The following is a 27,052-nucleotide window of genomic DNA, read 5'->3' on the forward strand; positions in this document are numbered from 1 at the left end:
TGCAGCTCAGCCGATTTCTGCTCCTCGGCCGTCAACTTGGCTGGAAGAAGCTCCGGTGCAGCTTTCCTCTTGCCTGCGGCAATAACATCCAGCTCAAGTTTCGCAATCTCCTTCCGACAGTCACCTTCAGTCTTGACCGACTCAGCGAGGTCAGCCTGAAGCTTCTCTTTCTCAGCTTGGGATCGTTTTAAACGACGTTGATAACTCCGATAGAACTCCACAAGCTCGGTAGCAGATTGCGTCACCTGGAAGAAAAATTGCTCAGAACCAAAAATAAAAGCAAGTATGGAAATTAGAGGGAATAACCTAGTTAAAGATGGAAATAAATACCGAATACAGATCATGCATCAACTGTGCAGCCGGCGTCTCAATCTCCTGGGGTATACCGTCGGCAGGTGTGGCAACTTGGCGCAAAGACCGGTAGCCCAGTGTACCTCTGTCTTTGGGACGATAAAAAAGAATGGACTCACCCCTTAGAACGTCATTCCGCGGTTGCCAATGCTGATCAGCATGACCGGGAGCAATAGCTAGACCGGCAAGAGTATCCGGGGACAGCACAACAGTCTTATCCTCAATGAACCCCCCGGAACGAACTATGACCCCATACTTAGAGGCCGAGCTGGCATACCGATTCATGCTAGGGCTATGCCTCGACACGGGCACAGGGTGGATCGGATCGCTAATCAAATCACTCAACACCTGCTTCCGGTTCAGTTTGGATATCAGATCAACATCCAAGATCTCAACCGACTGAGCAGGCTGTTCAACAATCTTCGTTCCAATGCCAGATGTCTGCACGGGCTTGTCGACGCTGGCGTAGACATCCTTCACCTTCTCCTGTGCCGTCTTCGCAGCGTCATTTTTCGACCATTTGGGAGAATTGGCCTTCGCCTGACTGGAAGACCTCTTCCGAGTAGCATGTCCCCCACGACCGGTAGGAAGAGCAGCAAACCTATTGCCGGCAGTCATTTCGTCTTGGGCGGAGGAAGTAGCTTGAGCAGCTGCCGGAACCTTTGTTCGTGTTACGCGAGGGACAACACCTCGATTCACAACGACAGAAGGAGTCACAAAGCTGGCAGGCCGACCGCGACAAGCATTCGCGCAGAAAGTAGCAACGGTATAATATTTCTCCACAGGCGGCGCCAGACACTTTTCAACGACCCTCCAGTTCTTGTCAAGACCAAGTGAGGCCTTGTTCAAAAGATGATGCCCTGAAATAAAACAATAGTGAGGTCAGAAATAAACACCACAAAGCAAAGCACACAAACATAAAAACCAAAAATGTAAGCAAGTACGACAAGTACAGAAGGCTAACAAGCAACCACATTTACCAAGAGGATGTGTGGGAGCCAGACCGACTGCACCAAATGCAGGAGGACTCAGAATATAACCGGCGGGAGGGAGCCAGAAATCCGGCAGGGTTTTGGGTTTGGATAAACCAACATCAACATAGTCAACCAGCAACCTGTCATACGCACGCTGCTCCCGGGGCCCAAGGTCAGCTTGGTCAAACTGTTCCATCCTAGGTTTTGGCTGATAGAAAGTACGCCGGAGAGGATAATCTGTTAGGTTATGATACATATGACAATTCATAAATCATGCGGAAAACCATAAAGCCAGGAAAGCATATTATTTACACATAATCATTTAGCATAGTTTAGATGCATACACTTTGTTGCGTGCCTTCCCTAGCTGCGCCCGAACCGAACAAGAACAAGTCTTTAGGACTCCAAGTGTCGTCCCTCCGTAGATAGTCCACAGCACGTCCGGATCCGCCTTAAGCTTGACCAACTAGGATCGCCCTTAAGGTACTTAGAATTTTCGGCTAGTATAGGCAATTGTATGACTGAATTTTTGCTCTCAAAAATCACTTTGAATACTTGAATGCTCTCTATGCAAAATAATGACCCTAGGCCTTTATTTATAGAGGTATGGAAAGGGAATCGTAATCCTATTAGGATACGAATTAATTAAACTAGAATCCTAATAGAATTCTTATTTAATTAATTCATCCTTTTAGGTTTAGGAATTTAATCATTAGTCGAAACCTGATAGCTTTAGGATTCGTATAGCACACCAACACACACACGCACGCACAGCAGCCCACGAGGGGCGCCATGCGCGCGCGCGCAGCCCGCGAGCTCGCAGCCCATTGCCACGAGGCCCACACGCTGTCGCAGCGTTGGCGCGCGCTGGGCCTGCCTTGCGGTGGGCCTGGCGCAGCCTTGGCTGGTGCGTTGTGGCGCGCTGGCTTGCTGGGCGATGGCCCGGCTTCGTGCTGGGCCTTCGTCTGGCAGGCCTCGTCCGATGCTAATTCGTACGATACGCTTCCGATTAATTTCCCGATTCCGGAATTCATTTCCGATACGAACAATATTTAATATTTCCGATTCCGGAATTAATTTCCGTTTCGAACAAATATTTAATATTATTTTCCGATAATATTTCCGATTCTGACTATATTTCCGTTTCCGGCAATATTTCCGATTCCGGCAATATTTCCATTTCCGATAATATTTTCCGATACGTACCATGTTTCCGTTTCCGGCAACATCTACGACTTGGATAATATTTATATTTCCGATACGATCCATATTTTCGTTTCCGGCAATATCATCGTTTCCGGAGCATTCATTTCTTGCCTGTGACGATCTTAGCTCCCACTGAAACCAAGATTCGTCGATTCCGAATATCCATAGATGGAGTATTTAATGCCATTAAATACTTGATCCGTTTACGTACTATTTGTGTGACCCTACGGGTTCAGTCAACAGTAAGCTGTGGATTAATATCATTAATTCCACTTGAACTGAAGCGGCCTCTAGCAGCATTCAGCTCACTTGATCTCACTGAATTATTAACTTGTTAATTAATACTGAACCGCACTTATTAGACTTAACATAGAATGCATACTTGGACCAAGGGCATTATTTCCTTCATAATCCTCGGGAACAGCCATGAAATAAAAGTGATCCTTCCAATCCTTACAGCTGGAGAGTCGAGCACTTACAGTCTGACGTTGATTCTTAGTAAAGATCGTCCACCATCCAGTATCCTTCCCGTCGCGTTTCAGCCAGTGCAGTCTTTTGAAAAGATTAAGGGTCAAGGGCCACTGCTTGTATGAAAACAGCCAAGTATATGCAACCAAGTTACGAATAACTATGGGGGATAACTGAACGAGGCCGACATTCGAGACCCGCAAAACTTTCTCAGTGAATGGGTGCAAAGGAAAGCGCAACCCATAGTCGAACATCTTCGTGTACACCACAACATGACCTTCAGGGCAGGCCGACACCGTCTGTTCTTTCTTAGGCACAACAAGCCGATACCCCTCAGGCAACCCCAGAAAGCGACCGCCGACCTCCGAATGCCGGTTGGCATTAACCTCATCCACGAAATCCCCATCAATCTCAGTAGTCACAGCAGGAGAATCATTCGGCGGTGGAGCTGGTCCCAGAAAGGTAGCCGACTCTCCCTCGAAATTCACGTCGGCATCCAAAGCCTCCTCCTCAAACACTTGCTGCAAAATCGCAGCATCTTCCTCATCCTCGTCAGAGTCAGCGATGGGTGGAGCCCTCAGCCCAGGTGACTTTGAATCAGAAGACTATAGAATGGAGTCGCCGGGAGAAGGGGACTCTAAAATGGAGTCGCCGGCGGCCTCACTCTCGTCCACATCATGAACAACAGGCTCTTTACCGGCCCGCCGATTACTGGTAGACGGTTCCGCGTCAGACGACATCGCCCTAGAAACATAGATATTGCCGATGTTAGTCCCATACTCCCCAAGACCCGAACCGCCAGGTTGGGTAAACTCTCGATAAGAACGCAGGTGGTACCTAACCGCAATCGGGTCTACATCTAGAATCGGCTCTCCAGCCGGCACGTTGTGCTCATTCGGCCTAAGTTCCCTCTCCATTCGAGCCCGCAGACCGTGTAACTGCTGCGAACGAGTGAATTCAGCCGCAATCATTGGTATAAACGGGCCAGTAACGGGGTTCCCACCCATAAATTGTGCGAAAGGAGGTGGCGTGTCTGACTTAACCCCCCACCCAGTATATTTAACACTGCTACCGGCCGTTTTCCCATCCATGTTTAACTCAATGCCGGAATCACTACTAGTGTCTGAAATATCTATGACATTATCGCGCCCGACCCCGCTATTCATTTCCTAGATACCCCCACTCACAAACATGCAAAACAGACGGAGAAAAACATAACCCGGCAAAAAAGAAGACAAAGCCAGAAACCGTACCTAAATTTGGAAATTCACCAAGAAATTCACCCTCAACAGCAGCACAGTCTCTCAACAACCCAACTGAAAGAACAAACGAGAAAGTCAGACAACCAAACCCTAATAAATACGGGACAACCTATAACACCAAACCAAGTTCGAAACTTACCAAAGAAAAACAACCAAATCCCAACGGAAGAAGAGCGGCAGGAAGAGTCGACCACAAAGTGAGAGAAAAGAAAGAGAGAGAAAATTTGGCAGCACAGAGAGACAAAAGAGGAGAGAAAATTGCAGAGACTAAGGAGAGAGAATGGAAATCGGAAGAAAAGAAAAAAAAACGGTTATTTAAGGAAAATGAAAAGAAGTTGAAACGACAGGAAATAAATCTGGGCGGTTGAAAGAAAAACACAACTTCCAACACCCCTGGGATGACCAACACGTGTCACAACCAAACTTTTGAATCTCCCGCCACGCGTAGAGAAGAGCTGAACCGTCGCCACGTGCCACTCAAGGGGGCTAGTCAGCCTAGAAAGTCAAGGGGCCTAGTCAGCCTAAAAAGTCAAGGGGGCTAGTCAGCCTAAAAAGTCAAGGGGGCTAGTCAGCCTAAAAAGTCAAGGGGGCTAGTCAGCCTAAAAACTCAAGGGGGCTAGTCAGCCTAAAAACTCAAGGGGCTAGTCAGCCTACAAACTCAAGGGGGCTAGTCAGCCTAAAAACTCAAGGGGGCTAGTCAGCCTACAAACTCAAGGGGGCTAGTCAGCTAAGAGGATCGAAATGGCCAGTCAGCCAAGAGGTCAAGCGCCAGACATAACCAGCCGGCCGACAGGAAGCTATCCACTTAAAACGATCAATCCTTGTCCTAATGGGGGCTAGTCGTGGCATCAGAACAAGAATTGAACACAAAATCGCATTACAAACGACCACTTTCAGAACAATCACACCCATGGGGTGTTGATCGTCCCCAAGGGGGCTAGTTGTATAGGGGGTTTACCCCCGCTTTTCGCTTTTTTCTTTATCAGAGCAACTACAAACTGTCAAAGACAGCTGTAGTCACTCTGAGGGGGTTAGTTGTACGGGAAGCCCTACCGGCATGCCGGTAGGACAGCCCATAACAGCTGTAACATAGGTATATATTCATAAGAAGCACCAAGGGTGTAGTCAGTATTCAGGGTTTACAATCCCAGCCGGCATTGCTCTGACATCATCCACCTATCAGAGCCGAAAGAGAGGACCCGGACCCAACGGGAAATAACCCGGATCCTCCGTACAAGTAACCCGTCTATATATTCGGACCCCCATCAATGCCAAAGGTACGCAATTCCACTCCAATCATTCTCATAAGCATTTATTACATAGCTATCAGCGTAATATGACTTAAGCATCGGAGGGGTAATTCTCGGATCACCCCCGAGGCTAGTTAACGGTTTCACTGTGCAGGATCCAGTCAGCAGTCTCAGTAGGAAGTCAATCATCCCTTTCCTGTTCCAAATCCACAACCGGAACAAAAAGATTCTCAAAATTCATAAACAAAATTTTCCAAATCTTTTAAATTCAAATGGATAAAAGAAGAAGCGACATTGCAATTGCCTTTTGTAGATCCTCTTCACTTTGATCTCATTTCGAGGTGGATAACATACAAATATCTTTTTTTTTTTTTTTTTTTTACAAAATAGTCGAGTTGAACACCTAAAGCTAACATTATTTCACGTGGTCAGTCGAGTACCCGAATCCCACAATTTAAATGAAGTACATGTGCAGTGTGATATGGTCGACAATAAACATAATTGTTAGTTCAGTAGGAACACTTGACAAGAGGGGGGGGGGGGTGAATTGTTTCTTGGGAACTTGAGTAAGTTTCTTGCAGAATTTAAACAATAAAGAGACTGAGAACAATAAGCGGAGAAAGATATAAAACTGAGGAAACTTCTTGATCCTAATCAAGAAGAACCTCACAACTCTTTTGTATTAATGCAATAACTCTATTACAAATACACTCTTTAACTCGAGTTCCTCTCGAACACGAGTTCCCCACAGCAATCCCCTTCGACTACTGTGCTACTCTTTCTCTCTCTGACTTAACTCTAAGTCGCTCCTTTTCTCTTTGACTTAACTCTAAGTCGCTCTTTCTCTCTTTGACTAAACTCTTAGTCGCTCTTTCTCTCTTTGACTTAACTCTAAGTCACTCAAGGATCACTCAACCCTTAAACCCAAAATACAATATGATAGATAGATTCTAGTACATAATAAAGCTTATAGTAATAAGGAACTCAAGGAACACTCTATTTTGCAAACTGATTCTTTTAAACGTTTACGCTCTTTAATATAGATTTTGTAGAAATCAATTGTGTTTTGAAAAGCCAATAATCTTCTCCTTTTATAGACGAGTTTTACCTAAGGTTGGATACCCATGTTCTCCTCAACTACCCACTAACTGTTACTGCTCAGTAACATGGGCATAGTTGGAGAGAAACAGGGAGACCAAATCAAAACACTATTTGCACGTTTAAACAGAAATACGTGGGAGAGTTTTAAGTATCATGGAAAATCTTTTGCTTGAGAAACAAAGAGAATGAAAACAGAATCCTATGTTTACATTTATTAATTAAATTCATTTTATTTATTAACAAAGATTTTCCAACTTAAAACTCTTTTATAATTACAGTTAATATATTTCAATTTAAAACGTACCAAAATACTTAGGTTCCTTTTGTTCCAAATTACGTATAAACAATATTAAATACTTACATAAATCCTAAACATAAACTCATATGTTGTTGTCTTCATGTTGCACCTTTAGAAGCTTCACTCGAAGTCTTCCCAATTTGTTCCTTCTCTAGAACATCGAGGATCCACATAATAAATGAGGATCTCGCCTTAGGAACTCGCCTAAGAATCTCGCCTTGTAAACTTGCTAGATTATTAATTCTTCAACGTAGTGTCTAACATGGATCAAGTGACTTGCATATATTCCACTTTGCTTAGTTTATCCAACTCAGGATCTCCCTAACTTAGCATTATCCCTCTAAGGATCTCGGAACCTATTATGCAACATAACTTAACCATTAGTCAGGAGTTTGCTTTGTCATCATCAAAACTTTAGGGTCAACAATAGTGCACCTAAAGAACCTAAGTGGTTGTGTAAAACAACATTACTTTATGATAAAAAAAAAGACCAGTATGTTTGTTATTAAAACTTTTAATAAAAAATAACAGAATCTTTATCATATTCTTTTATCAAGTTGTCATGTTTTATTTATGGTAAATTTGTCAAAAATAACCTTTTTATAGCTCAAAATTGCGAGAAAATGACATTATATTTTTTGGGGGGTAAAGTCAGACCTTAAAGTAGAAATTCTTTGCGAGAGACAACCTGTTCCGACTTCCAGCATTGATTTTTAATTTTGCGACCTTTGACCATCACGTGCAGGTCACGTGTTGTCAAAGTTGGCTATGTTCACTCTTTTCACCCACTTTCCGGCATCGACTTTCGTTTATTTTTTTTATTTTTTTATTTTTAGCTTTGGAAATTTTGGAGGAAAAAGAGTAAGAATAACAAAGAAAAATGAGGCCATGTGCCCTGCACATGATGGTCAACAACCAGAAAACAAAAGTCAATGCCGAAAAGTGGTCTCAAGTTGTCTCTCGCAAATGAATTTAAGTGTACGGTCTGAATTCACAAAAAAAATTATACGAAGTATAATATTTTGGATAAATTGTTTTTTACCACCTAAAAAAATCGAAAAATTATTTTTTACCACCTAAAAAATTAAAACTTGTATTTTACCACATAAAAAATATTAATTTTTTTTTTTACCACCTGAAAGCGAAAAAGTAGATAAAACACTTATGTATGGCTACCTAATTAAATTTCCCTCCAATTTTTTACACTTCCCGTGTGATTTTCTTTAACTCTTTCACCCTTCTCTCTTTACTTTAGTTAAATTTTGTCAATTTTGTGAATTAATTGTGGTGAAAAATCATATAAGTTCATGGAACATAACGAAGTTGAGGAAGAGAAGAGAGTTAAATACATGAAATCGTAGAAGAATAGAACATACACGAAGTATTACTGTTATTGTGCCCCCTCCATAACATTTTCATATATTTTTCCACTTTTCAGGTAGTAAAAAACAAATTTTAAATTTTTTTAGTGGAAAAATACAAGTTTTAGTTGATAAAAAATAATTTTTCTATATTTTTTTATTGATAAAAAATAATTAATCCTAATATTTTTTCTCATAAATTTTAAACTATAAAATATCTTTTTTTGACAAATTTTACCTTCATTTATTAATGCGGGCGTGTTCTTTATGTGCACTTGTGTACGATTGACGTTAGTGCACGAGACGCAATTTGGATTATAGACCCGGGTGCACAGTGCTCATTGTGCACCCCGTTGAACATTCATTGAAAATCTAATAAACATGGAGAATGATTTCAAAGTACAATTATTATTAGGGGGCGTTTGGTTCGCAGAGGGTAAAGGGAATGGAATCAACAAAGGGAAAGAAAGAGAATGGGAATGAATCCCTTTGATTTAGAATATTGTTTGGGGGAACAAAGAGAATGGGAAGAAAGCATGGTAGAAAAAACCAGAGAAAGGAAAAAGGAAGCCAGAGAAGGAGACACCGGCATCGGAGGAGAACCTCCACACGCCGCCGCCTATACGCCCTCGCCGCAGCATCTTCTCCCCGATAGACATGGCCCACTAGTAGAAAAATATTGATTTGAGGCGTCACTTTTATATTGATTTGCGGCGTTTTAGGCGTAGCAGCAAATAGAGTGGCAGCAAATGAATGGTATTGATTTGCGGCGTTAAAAAACACCTCAAATCAATCATTCATTTGCGGCGCTATTAAGCAAAAACGCCTCAAATTATATGAATTCTATGGCGGCGTTTCTACCTGAACGCCTCAAACTTTGGTAAAATGGCGGGAGTTTATACGCCGCAAATAATTTGTAATTTTTTTTTAATAAATAATATATTTTTTGTGAACTAAACAATCCCAAAAATATAAAACATGTACTCACGCCACATTTATACAACGTTCAAAAGTGTCATCAACCACCAATAACTTCCAAGAAACTTTGATTTTTACATATAAGTTAACCATCATATGTTTACAAAATAAACCACCTAAATAGTTTCAAGTCTATAATAACTATATATTTTACACTTCACACGTTACAAAATTGCACCAAAAATATAATAAGGCAATTATATATGATTTTAATAGCATGAAACATCCACAAAAAGAGATCGATGAAGCGCTAATTACACACAATGTTCGGTGAAGTATGATGCCCATTTGTCTCGTATTTCATCAATTTGCTCATCGGTGAAAGGATCTCCACTCATTGATGTGCAAACCTAACAAAATAATATATACATCATAAAATTAGTTATCTTCGGTTAGATTCAATACTGATGCCCATGTCAAGTTGTCAACTTATCCAGTGTCTCTGACACTGGTAAAGTAACGGGATAAAGCAGAATGTGCGACAATGTTACGCTGAAAAGCTCTAGTTCCATGCAAGAATGAATGCAGTGTCAGCGGATTTAGCAAAGAGTCATATTTGCTGTTATAGTTTTTGTAGTTTTCCAGCCTGTTTATACTTAGGTGTTCTGTATGCCTTACGGTTATACCTTTTCCAGCCTGTTTTATCATTCTTGTTTACATAATCAACTAATGCTGCTGTTGCTTGCAGGTGGTTTGATGTAATGGCAGTCTAACTGACATGGTTATAGTAGGATGAGCGATCTTCTGGATAGTATTGTAAGTTATGAGTAGAGAGATGACTGCAATTACGTGCAGGGTATTGATGTAGGTAAGTAAGTAAGTAAGTAAAGCCACAGAATAGGATTCTGATTTTCAGAATCTTCTGTTTATTTGTTATTTTGTAGAGATGCACTCTGACTATGGAGTTTTCTAACCAGTAGGCACAACTCATATAGATATTACCACTTCACAAAGATTTGTACAAGATCGTAGTTACTTAGACTCATTCCCATCTACTTTGGTCAAGTTATGCACGTTTAAGGCTTTATTGATCATTATAGGTCATTTTTTGACCGTTATAGTCGTTTTTGCTCCCAACTCTAACATGTGAACTTAGATTGGTATTCTAAACCCTTTAAATGTCTAATATACTTAGTATTAGGTTACTTAGAATCATTCTCATCTACTTTGGTCAAGTTATGCGCGTTTAAGGCTTTAATGATCATTATAGGTCATTTTTTTACTGTTATAGTCGTTTTTGCTCCCAACTCTAACCCGTGAACTAATATTGGTATTCTAAACCCTTTAAATATTTAATATACTTAGTATTAGGTTACTTAGACTCATTCCCATCTACTTTGGTATAGTTATGCGCGTTTAAGGCTTTAATGATCATTATAGGTCATTTTTTGACCGTTATAGTCGTTTTTGCTCCCAACTCTAACCCGTGAACTTATATTGGTATTCTAAACCCTTTAAATGTTTAATATACTTAGTATTCGGTTACTTAGAGTCATTCCCATCTACTTTGGTCAAGTTATGCACGTTTAAGGCTTTATTGATCATTATAGGTCATTTTTTGACCGTTATAGTCGTTTTTGCTCCCAACTCTAACCTGTTAACTTAGATTGGTATTCTAAACCCTTTAAATGTTTAATATACTTAGTATTAGGTTACTTAGAATCATTCTCATCTACTTTGGTCAAGTTATGCGCGTTTAAGGCTTTAATGATCATTATAGGTCATTTTTTGACTATTATAGTCGTTTTTGCTCCCAACTCTAACCCGTGAACTAATATTGGTATTCTAAACCCTCTAAATGTTTAATATACTTAGTATTAGGTTACTTAGACTCATTCCCATCTACTTTGGTATAGTTATGCGCGTTTAAGGCTTTAATGATCATTATAGGTCATTTTTTGACCGTTATAGTCGTTTTTGCTCCCAACTCTAACCCGTGAACTTAGATTGGTATTCCAAACACTTTAAATGTTTAATATACTTAGTATTAGGTTACTTAGACTCATTCCCATATACTTTGGTCAAGTTATGCACGTTTAAGGCTTTAATGATCATTATAGGTCATATTTTGACCGTTATAGTCGTTTTTGCTCCCAACTCTAACCCGTGAACTTGGATTGGTATTCTAAACCCTTTAAATGTTTAATATACTTAGTATTAGGTTACTTAGACTCATTCCCATCTAATTTGGTCAAGTTATGCACGTTTAAGGCTTTATTGATCATTATAGGTCATTTTTTTTACCGTTATAGTCGTTTTTGCTCCTAACTCTAACCCGTGAACTTAGATTGGTATTCTAAACCCTTTAAATGTTTAATATACTTAGTATTAGGTTACTTAGAATCATTCCCATCTACTTTGGTCAAGTTATGCGCGTTTAAGGCTTTAATGATCATTATAGGTCATATTTTGACTGTTATAGTCGTTTTTGCTCCCAACTCTAACCCGTGAGCTAATATTGGTATTCTAAACCCTTAAAATGTTTAATATACTTAGTATTAGGTTACTTATACTCATTCCCATCTACTTTGGTATAGTTATGCGCGTTTAAGGCTTTAATGATCATTATAGGTCATTTTTTGACCGTTATAGTCGTTTTTGCTCCCAACTCTAACCCGTGAACTTAGATTGGTATTCTAAACCCTTTAAATGTTTAATATACTTAGTATTAGGTTACTTAGACTCATTCCCATCTACTTTGGTCAAGTTATGCACGTTTAAGGCTTTAATGATCATTATAGGTCATATTTTGACCGTTATAGTCGTTTTTGCTCCCAACTCTAACCCGTTAACTTAGATTGGTATTCTAAACCCTTTAAATGTTTAATATACTTAGTATTAGGTTACTTAGACTCATTCTCATCTAATTTGGTCAAGTTATGCACGTTTAAGGCTTTAATGATCATTATAGGTCATATTTTGACCGTTATAGTCGTTTTTGCTCCCAACTCTAACCCGTGAACTTAGATTGGTATTCTAAACCCTTTAAATGTTTAATATACTTAGTATTAGGTTACTTAGACTCATTCCCATCTACTTTGGTCAAGTTATGCACGTTTAAGGCTTTATTGATCATTATAGGTCATTTTTTGACCGTTATAGTTGTTTTTGCTCCCAACTCTAACCCGTGAACTTAGATTGGTATTTTAAACCAAATTAAAACATAACCAAATTAAAATCCAAAAATAAATTAAACTATATAACAAGGATAACACCCTTACGTTCTCTAAGTCGGAAACATCATTGCAGCAAGAGACTAAATCAAACATGTACCGCATTACGTAAAATCCACACTCAAGGCCTCCCTTTTGTTGAGCGCACTAGAAACAAGGGTAGAATTTAGATTAAGTAAAAATGGAATCTATAGAAACTATAAATATCAAATAATTTTTACGTGGGCAGTTACCTCCATATATTTCCATAAAGGCTCTTTCCTGTTGACACGGTTGCCACACATCTTGTACCTTGTAAAAAAACTAGAAATTCCCAATTAATCTTAAGTTATTGCTTGGTTATATCCTTAAATGGATACTTGATAAAAACATAATTACATAACGAAAAAACTAAAGGGACTTACTGTCTCACTATTGTCTTCATCTTTATCTTTCGACCTAAACTCAAGCGAACGGAATCGAAGTGATATATGGTGCAATTTTCTACAGATATTGCAAGGAGCATCCAATGGTCGCTGGATCCAATAACAATTCCATTACCATTTTAATAATATAAGTAAGAATATGAGCATCACAGCAGGCGCAACAACTTAGAACAACAACATATGCACTGACTTAGAACAGTAACTATCAGACATCATCAACTTAGCATAACTGATCATGCATAGCAGCAGAAACTTAGCATAACAACAGCAGCATATAACAAGAACTTCAGAAACAATAATACATCAGAAATATCAGATAGTGACATCACAATACATCAGAACTGAAGCAACAACAACAGTGTGGCAGCAACACAATACAACAAAATTGAATGCCATTTCAAAAGAGTAGCAGCAGCAACATAATAAAAAGAACATCAGATGTATTATTGCTGCTGAAAGTCTGGCTACTTGCAAGAGAGTTCATTGGTAAACGGTGACTGAGTAATGTAGTTTAGAAGATGAAATGCAGCTAGAAATTGGTAAACGGTGACCGAGTATTGGATCAAAGGCAATCTGTTGCCCCTCCCATTGTAGTAGTTATTGAATCTGTACACCGTGCATCTGCTTTCGCCAATTTTATTTTGTGAACACCATTTACTCCTTGGTCTCATGATAAGAGCTAGGCTTCTGACATTTAGCGGTATGACTAAACATAAATACCACTCAAAACTGGTGACATTATACATACACATAAACATTTTGTCAGTGATAGATTAACATCATAGGACACTATTTCTCAAGGAAATCAACCCTAATAAAATTCTAAACAAGAAATTTCAAGCATAAAAGAATTGAAGGAGCAAAATACAACAGAACTGAAGCAACAAAGACAGCGTAGCAGCAGCACAATACAACAGAATTGAAGCAACAAACGAACTCATTTCATACTTACTTTTCAAAAATAGGTGCCAGAACAAACTCATTTCTGGATTTTACTGATTCGTTCATTGCTTTGAAAATGTATGCGTTGACTTCCTCGGTGCTTGATTTTATTTTGGTGTCAGAAGTAGTGTCTGGACATAGCCACCCAACTTTGGAAGCCTTGTCATTTGAGTTCAATTCATGTTGGAGTGCTCTGAGCGGTCGATTATTGAATAGGTTACATGATTTACGTGAAAGAAAGTTAAATCTATTACCTACTTCAGATTAAAAAAAATTACCTCATGAAAACTTGAATAATGGATATATTTATCTTTTCTCCTCTTAAGAATTGTGAAATATCATTCTTGTCTACTTGAATTTTTCCATTTTCATTGTAATGGAACGAGGTACCATCTAGAATCACTTCAAAAGAATCACCATCTGGCATGGAGGCAACAAATGTCCGCAACCACTCACATTCTTGACTAAGGGAATCTACAATTGTATCGGGAATATCCGGGCTTTTTTGAGAAGCCGATAAGCCAGAGGCTAGTTCATTGCTAAAAATCATCTCTGGCGACATCCGCTTCAACTTCTTAACTTTCGGTGTCGCCTAAAAATTAAAATCAAAGAATATAAACTATAAACGATAACATGATTGGTGAATATGAAATACATATAATTGAATAAATACAATTAGAATCTTATTACCTCAACTGAAAACCTAATTTATGTAGTAGGCCATTGCACAAATGTACCAATCGCATTCTCCATTCCTCAATTTCGAACGCCGAAACAGGAACAGGAAGTGGCAAGCCCAAGAATTCATCTGGCACTTTATGAATTTTCACCTTCAAATGACCGGGAAGTAACGGTGTGACAAACTTCATTCTCACGAGGTGGATATGCGGTAGCACTCGCCACGTCATACATTACTCCAGATTCAGGGTCTTTAAATAGAAGTTGGCATGTAGTCTCTACCTGAGTAAGGATTTTTATCACATTAGACATATATATTAGAGATAAGTAAACTTCAAATAAGTTTACACAAAATAAGGCAAAACATTTGCACTTCAACACTGGTCAACTTTGACTAGATTCTTGAAAAAGTCAACTCTGGTCAACTTTGACCCGAACCTCAAAAAGTCAACCATGTTGACCAGAACTAACAACAGAATGGCATCAGATTTGCAATGTGAATTTGATTCCTAGACACATATATTAGATTTTTTTTCTAATTAAGTCGGAATTTTGGGATATGTTTGTGTATTGGGATTCTATAACTTTAACTTGTATGATACAACGTCAAATGCTCAATTTTTAACAGAACTTTGTGAATTGGATTAAAGTGCCACTCTCAGTGCATTGGCTGCTGAAAAACTTGGTCAGTTTTCCGGACATGTGCATCACTACACTGATGTCCTGTAGCAGCACTGCACTACTGTCCTACTGTGCATTGCACTGCTGTCCTACTGCAAGCAGTGCAATGCACAGCAGGACAACAGTGCAATGATGCTGTGCTGCAGTGGTGCAGTGCTGCTGTGCAGTAGAGCAGTGGATCAGTGCTGCAGTGTAGTGGTTCTCGTATAGCTCAAAAAACCGGGCATTACTCTAGCTATGAAAGTCTTGAGTCTAGAAAAAGCTAGAATCTGTATGCATAAGCTCATAATAGACATTCAGTGAGTGATAAGTTACCTCGAAGGGCGGCAGAACCTCCTCCATCTCAGATGGCAGAGCCTTCTCATGGGGTAGCTCAATTTGCTTGGGTGTTGAACGTTGAGAGTGGTTTGAAGGAGTTGTTGAAGGCAATGTGGTACTTAAACCCATAGATTCTAAAATGCAAGGGAGATTGGCCTTCATGCTAGCCTTTAACTCTTCTCTCATTTCCTCCCGAAGTTCCTCCCGAAGTTGTGCTTTTATTGTCTCATGATCAGACTTAGGCTTTGATGTTGCCTTTCCAAACGCCCTTTTGACCCCGAAATTCACCCCTCCAAATCCACGTGCCCGACCCAAATGATCTGACTTCCCAAGAGCCTCGGATAAGGCATCTTGGTACCGATGTGGAGTAAATTCCCCTTTTGCTTTCTTTTCTTTAATCTCCAGCTGTTCATAGTTGTTATATAAAAGAATAGGCATCAAAACTTATACACAAGCAAACCAACAAAGGAAGCACTATAAGCACCATTGATTTAAAAAAAGTATTGATCACAGGCTCTAGTTCATATAATAAGTGGCAAGATATTAACTCCATTATCATTCAGTGTATCACTTTATGAACTAGACTTTATCTCGTGGGCCGCATATAGAAAATCACAAGAATTGAATTACTTACATATTTGTCAGCAATTGCCTTCGTTTTGGGCTTTGGGATAGATCTTTTTCCTGTTTTTTGTCTTTCTTATGCATTGAACAATACCAATCATCACCTCGATTTTGTTCAGAATTTGGGTAAAAGCCCTCGTGGATCCATATTTTCCGAGCATCCTCATAGTTATATTGTCCCAAGTGATGAGGATTATCATTCGACTTTGCACTCTTTTGGGCCTTTTGACGCTTAAGCTAACAAACATAAATTTTTACGTTAGTTTCATACCATAGCCAATTATACACATCATACAAAATAGTGAAATATAAACTTACCACTGCTATGTCAGATGTTTTTTACTTTTTAAATGTCTCCCAATCTTCTCGTTGGATGTTTTTCCAAATCTCATATGGTTGACGATTGACCTCATTTTTGCTCAACTTTCTTGTAAAAATAATATGGCCACTCACTAGCTTTCCCTTGAAGTCCCTGAATCTCTTAGCTACACTAGAGAGGAAATTCTTTTTGATTACTGGATCATCTTCAAGGTGGAATCTTGCCTGCACGTTTAAAACAAAACAATCAAGAGATGGCAGGAATACAATCTGAAATAGCTGAAATACAGGCTAAACTACCGAACTACTGAACTAATGAACTAGCTGAAATACAGGCTGAACTACTGAACTAGCTGACCTACTGAACTAGCTGAACTACTGAACCAGGTTCACTGCTGAACCTGCTACCCTACTGAAGCTGAACTACTGAACTAGCTGAACTGCTGAACCTCTACTGAACCTGTTGCTCTACTAAACTGTTGCACTACTAAACCTGCTGTCATGAAATTGCTGCTCTACTGAACTGTTGCACTACTAAACCTGCTGTCCTACTGAACCTGCTAAACTACTGAACCGGCTGTCCTAATGTGGATAAGGTCTATGTAGAAGAAGAGTAGCTTTTGGTGGAGCAATGCATTAGATGTAAATACTATGTGATTAGAAGTTGCCTGGACACATTTTGAACTTCTCAACCCAGCAGGGCCTGACACAAAACAGAGTGGCCGGGTTAGGCATGGACCAGGCTTGTTAAGGACCGCGACCTGCATGCTAGGCCCGAAGCCCAACCTGGCCCGACCCACAACCCTATTTAAACTGAGAATTTCTCAATCACACATGCCTAGCACAGTACAGAAGAACTATATGACCGTATGTGGCCTATGATTATTCGAAATACACACTTAATGCAATCAGACAAATCGCAGAACAATACAAACAAACCTCAAACTTAACCAAGCCATACAATTTCACAATATTCCCTTGTTCACATTCTGGTTTATCAATCTTGTCGACTTTAGTTTTTTGGTTTTTCACAACATCTTCTTTGTTACTCAGTAAGTCTCGGCTTTATACCCGATAACATAAGGTTGTGCACATAGTAACTTTGCTCACATTGTGAATTGCTGAATAAAAATCAAGAAGTGTTCATACATTAGGTTCGGACTGTCAGAAAACATTAACTCCACAGAAGCCTTGTAAGATTTTCTAACAAATTAAACCAGTTAGGGAAGTCTGAACAGATTCAAGTATCTCCAAATCCAAATCTAAATCTCAGCATAACTTCTGGCTATGAAAAGCATGATTTTAACTCCACAAAAGTTGAACCGAAGAATGAGGTTGGAATACACGATATACAACTGTAGTTTCTAAACAGACCTAGAACACGAGACAAAAACTAAAACACTCAGATAATTAATTAACAGCAACCATCAACTGTACTAAAACTAAACTAAAAATCCTGATTAGTCCTAAATAATAAACCAGTAATCCAAAGCTAATGTGACACTGCTGCCCTATATCTCAAGCCTTAAACAACACTGACAGATGAACCAGTAATACAGATGTGAGTGAAAAAAACAAATAACTAAACTACTTAACTAGATGAACCTGCTGCCCCTATATCTCAAGCCTTAAACTACACCGACAGCATTAATTGCCAAGAGCATGTCAAGTAGAAGCAAGTATGCTCACTCAACATGTAGCCCAAACATCAAAAGAATCGTTGGACAATGATCATGCCAGCTTAAACTGAAAAACCAGCTAACATATTCTAAGCAGCTCAACAGAAACAAGAGGCAAAATGAATAAAAAATAACCCCAAACCTTCCCAACTTCTACAAAATCACACTAAATCAAGTAGAAACCAACGACCGGGCTGTTTAAAATTTCAAAAAATAAAGGCAGTAGGTATAGAAAAATGAAAAAAAGCATAATTTTAGCACGTACCATTGTGTCCTCCCATAATTTACTCCTTAAACCTTGACTAACACTTAGCCAATCCCAATTAATATTCAACTTGCGACTACACAAACAGATATGTTGACCATACTTCAATCTCCATTTGCCGGTTGGACGCAAAAGGCTGTCAAACTGCAGGAACATGGGCCCGGTCTTTCCTAGCCCTTTTGTCGGACCCCTAGCTTTTCCTGATCCCCTTCCCCTACCCTTGCCTTTCTTGCTACTTGACCCCTCTGTAGGATGATTAGCATCAACTCCGAGAAGGGCAGCAGCATCAGCCAGCTCCTCAAACTCATCAATTCGACGCAAATACTCGTCATTAGCTATATCTTCTGGTTCACCTTGGTCTTTCTCGTTCAAGGCATCATAGTCCTTATCTTTTTCTGGCATTTCTTCATCAGATTCATCCCCATTTCTAGCCATAGCTCTGCAAAATTTGAATCTTTTAACTTTAGTACAATAGCGGAACTAAAAAGGATAATACAAAACAGAAAAGTACATAACCCAACACACTTAAAGTACACACTACAAAACAGTACAAAACCAAAAAAAAGTTAAAGTATTTTTTGTACAGAACACTAGCACAATAAACAGAACACAACAAAATTAGTATAAAAAAATAACCGAACAGACAGAACAATTCAAAATTGAACAAAAATAACAAGTACTTCAAATAAGAAATCAATCAACTACAAAACATGAGAAATATGTCAACACAGTGAGTACCTAAATCATCATCAAGGTTCATCAACAGTTATGCCTTTTGTATGATCTAAGCGCATATAATTGGTATCATTATCCGTTCCATCAAGCACATCGCTCTCTGAAATTGAGAACGGTGGTGAGTCATCAAACTGATCGTACTCTTCTTCATCATCGACATCACCAACACCAAGAATATATCTCTTCCCTTTAACAACAACAGACCAATCATGATCGACATTGTCTCTTATGTAGAAAACTTGCTTTGCTTGGGATGCGAGTATGAATGGCTCTGAAGTGTCGCGCAACCGTGTCATATTGATTATAGTCATATTATTGTCAACAAGCTTAACACCGCGCCGACTATTCTCTGCCCACTTGCATTGAAAAAGTGGTACCTTTATTTTTTCACTATAATCAAGCACCCATATTTCCTGAATGACCCCATAATATGGATGGGTTGCATCAATTGGATTCTTATCTTTAGCACTTGCATAATATCTAGAAGAAGCAACCATTGTAACACCACTATTTTGCGTAGACCTTGACTTTTTTTCTTGATGTAGCGTATGGAAGGCATATCCATTGATGTCATACCCTTCATATGAGTGCAAAGTATCTTGTGGACCATATGCTAGCCATTTTATCATATTGGAGATTTTGTGGCCTTTAACATCCAACTCAGCCATCACTTTATTTTGAAACCAATCACTGAAAGTACGATTATGTTCCAACACCAAGGCACGTTCTGTTTTAGTCGGATTTCGAGCTCTTAACTCCTGCATATGCTTTTCTAAGTACGGACTAACCTCTGTGAGTTGTTGCAGCACACATAAGTGGGCTTGCATCTGTTTCTCTAATGGAGCACTGATATCTTTAGCACCAATTGTGCCTTTGCCTTCAAGTCTCCCCTCATGTCGAGATTTAGGAAGTCCGATTGGTTCAGCTCTAGACATATATTCAGCAATAAACGCACCAATCTCCGCCAACACAGTTCCTTGAATCATACTTGCTTCTGGTCGTGCGGGATTCCTCACCTTTCTCTGCATGCACCCCATATGCCTTTCAAAAGGATAAGCCCATCTCATGAACACTGGACCACAAAGCTTGATTTCTCGAACAAGATGGACAACTAAATGAACCATTATGTCGAAAAACGAAGGCGGAAAATACATCTCAAACTGGCACAGTGTTACAACTACATTAGCTTGTAGTTTGTCTAATTCCTCCGCATCAAGTACCTTGTTGCATATTGTATTGAAAAACGAACAAAGTCTCGTGATGGCATCTCTTACATGCTTAGGCAAAATCCCACGAATTGCAATGGGCAACAATACTTGCATCATGACATGACAATCATGGGATTTCATTGCATGTAATTTCAATTCAGTCATGCACACAAGCTTTCTTATATTCGATGAGTAGCCCTTAGGAACTTTAATTCCATAAAGACACTCTAGAAATATTCTTTTCTCAACTTTAGACAATGTGTAGCAAGCAGGGGTAAATAGTAAGACTTACCTTTCCCCTTTCTGGTCTTTTCCTTAAGCTTTGGCCATAAATGAGGTCGAATCTTCATGTGTTGCATGTCTCTCCGCACCTTAATGCCATCCTTCGATTTCTTATCCATGTTCAACAATGTACCCAAAATGGCCTCACACACATTTTTTTCTATGTGCATTACATCGAGACAATGTCCAACTGACAGATGCTTCCAATATTCAAGTTTCCAAAAGGCAAACTCCTTCTTCCAAATTCCATCTCTTTTTTTTTCCCAGATTTTCCAAAAACCGTCTCTATGCCTTTAACACGGTTGTAAACCTCTCTTCCAGATGACGGTCTACGAAATCTACGTTTTTCCACGTTGCCATAAAATAAGATTTTTTCTTTCGATAAGGATGAAACCTATTTAGCCACTTTCTATGAACTGGATACACATGTTTTCTAGAATTTGGCAACCAGGTTGATTCCATATCATCTTCACAAATTGGGCATGGCATCTTTCCCTTTACCTTATACCTTGACAAGTTACCATAAGCCGGGTAGTCATTGATGGTACAAAATAACATTACACGCAACGTGAAAATCTCATCACCATACGCATCAAAAACAGAAATACCTTCATCCCACATTTTTTTCAAATCATCAATGAGCGGAGCAAGGTATACATCAATATCGTTTCCTGGTTGTTTCGGCCCTTGTATAAGTAGGGATAACATAATATTCTTTGACTTCATGCACAACCAAGGAGGCAAATTATAAATTACTAACAGAACAGGCCAAGTGCTGTGTTGACTGCTTAGACTACCAAATGGGTTCATTCCGTCAGTAGAAAGCGCAAGCCTAAGATTTCTATCTTCTTTGCCGAATTCTGGATATTCTTCATCAATATCTTTCCATTGAGGAGAATCTGCCGGATGTCTAAGCAACCCATCTTTCTTCCTCTTATCTGCATGCCACCTCAAGTTCTTTGCCTCCTTCTTTATTGAAAATAATCGTCTAAACCTTGGTATTATTGGAAGATACCAAAGCAGTTTAGCAGAGGGACCTTTCTTGCCTTCCCCGGGCATAACTACATCTGGGAGCTTGTAACGAGACTTACCACACCGAGGACATTTATCTAAATCTGCAAACTCTTTTCGATACAAAATACAATCATTTGGACAAGCATCTATTTTCTCATATGCTAATCCAAAAGGACACATCAACTTGTTGGCATAATAAGTCGACTTAGGCAACACATTCCCTTCGGGAAACATGTCCTCTAATGCCTCCAAAAATTGTGAAAAAATTGCGTCAGTCACACCGCCCTTTATTTTCAGGTTGGTCAACACTGACACAGCCGACAACTGAGTGTACTTCACACATCCAGGATACAAAGGTTTCTCAGCAGCTTCTGACAAACGTTCAAATAAATGAGGCTTGTCTTGAATTACCTCCATCATCTCATCTATATGATCCTGTAGACACCTACTTTTGTCCCCATTCCCGAAAGGGAAGGTTCGATGATGAAAGCGGAAATCTCCACTTGGCAACGCATCTCCTATAAAATAACGAATCTCAATTCCCCTTTTCATTTCACCCGAAACCTGCTATTTATAGAAACCTGCTATTTATGGAAACCTGCTAAAAATAGTAACTGCCGTAAAGGGTAGTTGCTAAAAGTAGTAAGAATAAAAAGATAGAAACCTGTCAGAATTAGGTGTTGCACTCCAACATAAATCCTAAAAGAGATAGAAATTGTAAAAGGAATTCTATTCCTATCGCAGTTCGATAAAAGATTTAACGTATTAATTAAACTCATAACGAACCTAGAGTTCGTAAAGGGCCCAGACGCATTCCGTCGTAAATTGATACGCACCAAATAACTCGGATTAAGTCTCTTAATGAACTCCGTACTCTAGAGTCCAATCTGACAAAGAATTCTGCCAGACCCTATTTTCAACGCCCAGCCCTGGGCGCCGAAATCTTTGACGCCCAGAGCTGGGCGCCGAAAATACCTGGGACGGATTCTTTTCCTAATCCGTTTCGTATTCAAATTCCTGAAAATCTATCTTTCTACGCCAATCTTTTCTATAAATAGGGCCTTAAGTTCGACGTGAAAAAACAACAACATACAATTATATTCTGAGTATTGACTCTAAACCCCTAAGCCTAAGCCTCACGCTGCAAAACTGATCACGCGTTCTGTCGCAATCGATCCATAAATCGAACAGAACGTATCCTGTCCTATAATTTGAGATTCGTTAAATAAAAGGAGAAATAGCAAAGTCAAAGTGGTTAGTTTTCTGAGAACCGTGACGCACCTCTCAAGGGTGCGTCGTAATGTGTCCCTTTTCCATGGTTTAATTGCTTTCCTCGCCCTTTTATGAACTGTTAAACTAACTAAAATCTGATTGTTCGATCACGCTTAATAAATATGATATTTTTGGGAAAATGGATTATCATGCTAGGTCCCTTAAAACAATCTAAATCAGATAATCGCGCTCGATCTAGTACTATATGTTGCATATTATTAAAATCAACTCAGATTAGTTTAATAGTTAACGCATGTCCCTTCAATTATTTATGCTGAGCTAGTAAGGATATCCTGCCTCTGGATTTATCGAAGAGCGAGTACTCCTCTCGGTAGTTACAGTCCCCCGAACCCTCAATCTCTACCCTGCGGGTGTACGTTGAGCGATCCCCACCACCAGGGATCACAAGGGAACCTACGGCCGTCGTGGTCAAACATAATTGCACTCCCTTTATGTCACGATAACCGGGTTTTGTCAGTTTTTCTCATTGTCGTTAAAAATTGAATGACGACTCCTATATTACTAGTCAACTGGGTGTAAACTCACAGGAAATCCAATTACACTTGATTTGACAAAAAGAAGCGTCACACCCACGAGGGACGAGGTCACGCATTAGCCTCGTGCTTTTTCGACCCCCTCACAGTGGCGACTCCACTGGGGATAGTGAAGGAGATACTCGTGCTTGTAGGTAATCAAAATAGCCGAAGGGTGAAACGATCCTACCCCGCGTTTATTTCCCCATCAAGTTGGGACGACCTGAAAATCAGCATATTAATGTGAACGGACAGAACCGCATAACGAATCTTGGCTCCCTTGGTGTTTCATCTCGGGAGTTAGGACTAAGGATACCCATCGCCAACCGGGGGGTGCATACGCTTCGAATGTTGTCCACTCGGCACTTTCGCTAGTAGTACACCCGTCCCAAACCCAATCGCTCGCCCATTAGTTCCCTCTCACCTGCATGCCCCCTTGGCTTGCACTTGCGGGTTGGCCTCTTGAGCAAAATTCGTCTGTTGAAGACACTACCTCGACCGGGGCATGTGTTGGATCTACGATAGAAGCGATACCAATCCAGGCGCAAATAACTACCCATAGAAGCCTATCATAAACTACATGACATATTTTTATTGCCTCATGATGGAATGTTAGTTATGTGTAGCGAAATATATGATTGTGTTGAAGGAAATAATGCCCTTGGTCCAAGTATGCATTCAATGTTAAGTCTAATAAATGCGGTTCAGTATTAATTAACAAGTTAATAATTCAGTGAGATCAAGTGAGCTGAATGCCTGACTAGAGGCCGCTTCAGTTCAAGTGGAATTAATGATATTAATCCACAGCTTACTCTTGACTGAACCCGTAGGGTCACACAAATAGTACGTAAACGGATCAAGTATTTAATGGCATTAAATACTCTATCTATGGATATTCGGAATCGACGGATCTTGGTTTCAGTGGGAGTTGAGATCGTCACAGGCAAGAAATGAATACTCCGGAAACGATGATATTACCGGAAACGGAAATATGGATCGTATCGGAAATGTAAATATTATCCAAGTCGTAGATGTTGCCGGAAACGGAAACATGGTACGTATCGGAAAATATTATCGGAAATAGAAATATTGCCGGAATCGGAAATATTGCCGGAAACGGAAATATTGTCAGAATCGGAAATATTATCGGAATCGGAAAATAATTCCGGAAACGGAAATATTAAATATTTGTTCGAAACGGAAATTAATTCCGGAATCGGAAATATTAAATATTGTTTGTATCGGAAATAAATTCCGGAATCGGAAATTTAATCGGAAGCGCGTCGTACGAATTAGCATCGGACGAGACTTGCTAGACGAAGGCCCAGCACGAAGCCAGGCCTACGCTCAGCAAGCCCAAGCGCCCAAAAACACGCTGCCAAGCCACGCCCGGTCCAGCGCAAGGCCAGGCCCATCAATGGCCTTGGCGCGCGCGCGGGGCTGCGACGAGTGGGCTGGCGCTGTGCATGGGCCGCAAGGCCTACGTGCGGTGCTAGCGTATCACTCGAAGTGTGTTACTCGAATCCTAAGGCTACTGGGATTTGTCATATGATTAAATCTAATCCTAAAAGATTTAGTTTATTTAATTAGAGTCCTAGTAGGATTATAATTAAATAAATTAGTATCCTAATAGGATTCCAAATCCTTTTCCATAACTCTATAAATAGGTGCCTAGGGTCACATATTTACAGTGATTATTCAAGTATTCAAAAGTGATTTTTGAGAGCAAAAATTCAGTCATACAATTGCCTATAAAGTGCCGAAAATTCTAAGTACCTTAAGGGCGATCCTAGTTGGTCAAGCTTAAGGCGGATCCGGGCGTGCTTCGGACTATCTACGGAGGGACGACACTTGGAGTCCTAAAGACTTGTTCTTGTTCGGTTCGGGCGCAGCTAGGGAAGGCACGCAACAAAGAGTATGCATCTAAACTATGCTAAATGATTATATGTAAATAATATGCTTTCCTGGCTTTATGGTTTTTCCGCATGATTTATGAATTGTCATATGTATCATGACCTAACAGTGGTATCACGAGCCTCTTATTATTTTCATAATCTAAATTGCATGAACATGGTTAAATATTACAAATTTGCAAGAATTAAAAGGGGTGATTAATTTTCGTAATTATTAATTAATTACAAATTGCGTTTATTTAATTATACGTACGCAGTTATTCGGCAGTTTCTTCGTTACTCATCCAAATCGAGTGATTTTTGTGTCAATTCCGCATGTAAAAGGCATTCTAAAATTTTGACAAAATTAGTATTTTTCAGCCGAACCCAGAATTCTCAAATTCGAAGCCTAGCTATGACTTTTCGGAGGTTTTAGTTTTTTGAATGCAAAATTTCGTAAATTTAAGATGTTAAATTAAATATTTGCGATTCTTGTTGAAAAATCTTGAATTTTTGATTGACCTACTGTATATGTTTAACAAATTTGAATGCCTAGCCTTGTTAATTATGCAATCTAATTTGTAATTATGATTAATTTGTTGAAAATTGGAATAATTTAGAATTAATTTGATTTTCATAATTAGTTATAATTTAATTAGATACCTATGATTAAAAACCACCATAGAAATTGTAAATTTATGTTAAATTTTAAATTTTTATGACCTACACTTGAATCCATGTTATTCGGAAATCAATTAAATAATAAATTTTCGATTTTTCGCCCTAAAATTATGAAATTAATATTATTTATTAATTTGTCATTAATTTTGAATATAAATTTTAAATTTTTATGCGATTCGCTCATATAACTTGCACGCACAAAGCAATGGACGCTACGTGTTACCCTTAAGGGGTGTTGTATAGTGCGGGCATGCGACGACGAGCAAGGGAGCTCGTCGCCCATGCGGTACGAATGCAGCGAGCAAGGGCATGGTGCACGAGCACAAGGCAGCAGCCCTGCCTTGTGTCGTGGGCTGTGAGCAATGGGCGTGTGGGCAGGGGCGAAAGCAAGGCACGGCAGTCGCGTGTGGGCAGCAAGCGTGCTGCGCCACAGCGCGCACTGCCTCGCGCAAGCAAGCGGAGCCTCGCGCGCAGCGAGCGCAAGCTCGCGTGCCACGAGCGCTACGCACAGCGTCGATGGCTCGCGCGCAGCGAGCGCCAGCTCGCATACTGCTGCCTCGTGCGATGAGCGCAAGCTCGCGTGCGGGAAAGGCAGGCGCGCAGCGAGCAATGGCTCGCATGGATCGAGCGCTGGCAAGCGAGCGCAGCGAGCGATGGCTCGCGTGCATCAAGCGCTGGCGCGCGCAGCGAGCACCAGCTCGCGTGATGCCTTGCGATGGTGAGCAGCAGCGATGCGACGCAGCGCATGGGCTGCGCGCACATGGCCAGCGATGGCTGTGTGCGTGTGGCCCATGGGCGTGCGTTGCGTGGGATTGTTGCGTTGCGATTAGATCGTTTTGAAATTTTAATTTGAGATTTTCAGTTTACGTAATTTTAATTAATTTTAAAATTAATAATTTAAATTATTTTCTTGGATTTTAATTTTGAATATTGTAATTATAATAAATTTTATTTATTCTAATTATTTTACTAAAATTAAAATCATGAATTAATTTAAATATGACTGAAATTAAATTAAACTTTTTGGATTCAGTTATAAATTTATATGAGCTTTAAATTTTAATTAAATTTGTATGTTTCCGG

General features: G+C 39.7%; 1 protein-coding gene across 1 annotated transcript; it reads right to left on the reverse strand.

Annotated features, from left to right (window-relative positions):
- Positions 1–19,101: 19,101 nt before the first annotated feature.
- On the reverse strand, positions 19,102–20,696 carry LOC130467331 (uncharacterized). The gene is made up of 2 exons (XM_056835815.1): positions 20,588–20,696; positions 19,102–20,501 (listed from the first exon to the last, which is right to left on the reverse strand). Exons 1-2 carry the CDS (start codon positions 20,694–20,696, stop codon positions 19,102–19,104), a joined length of 1,509 nt encoding a protein of 502 aa, XP_056691793.1.
- Between the last annotated feature and the right edge of the window lie 6,356 nt (positions 20,697–27,052).

Source organism: Spinacia oleracea, chromosome 2, assembly GCF_020520425.1.
Source record: "Spinacia oleracea cultivar Varoflay chromosome 2, BTI_SOV_V1, whole genome shotgun sequence".
Classification (NCBI taxonomy): domain Eukaryota; kingdom Viridiplantae; phylum Streptophyta; class Magnoliopsida; order Caryophyllales; family Amaranthaceae; genus Spinacia; species Spinacia oleracea.

Coding starts and splice junctions, on each gene's coding strand:
- LOC130467331 (XM_056835815.1), bottom strand. CDS start 20,696: ATGGATAAGAAATCGAAGGATGGCATTAAGGTGCGGAGAGACATGCAA. Junction 20,502..20,587: donor AAAGACCAGAAAGGGGAAAG/GTAAGTCTTACT, acceptor ATGGAATTAAAG/TTCCTAAGGGCTACTCATCG.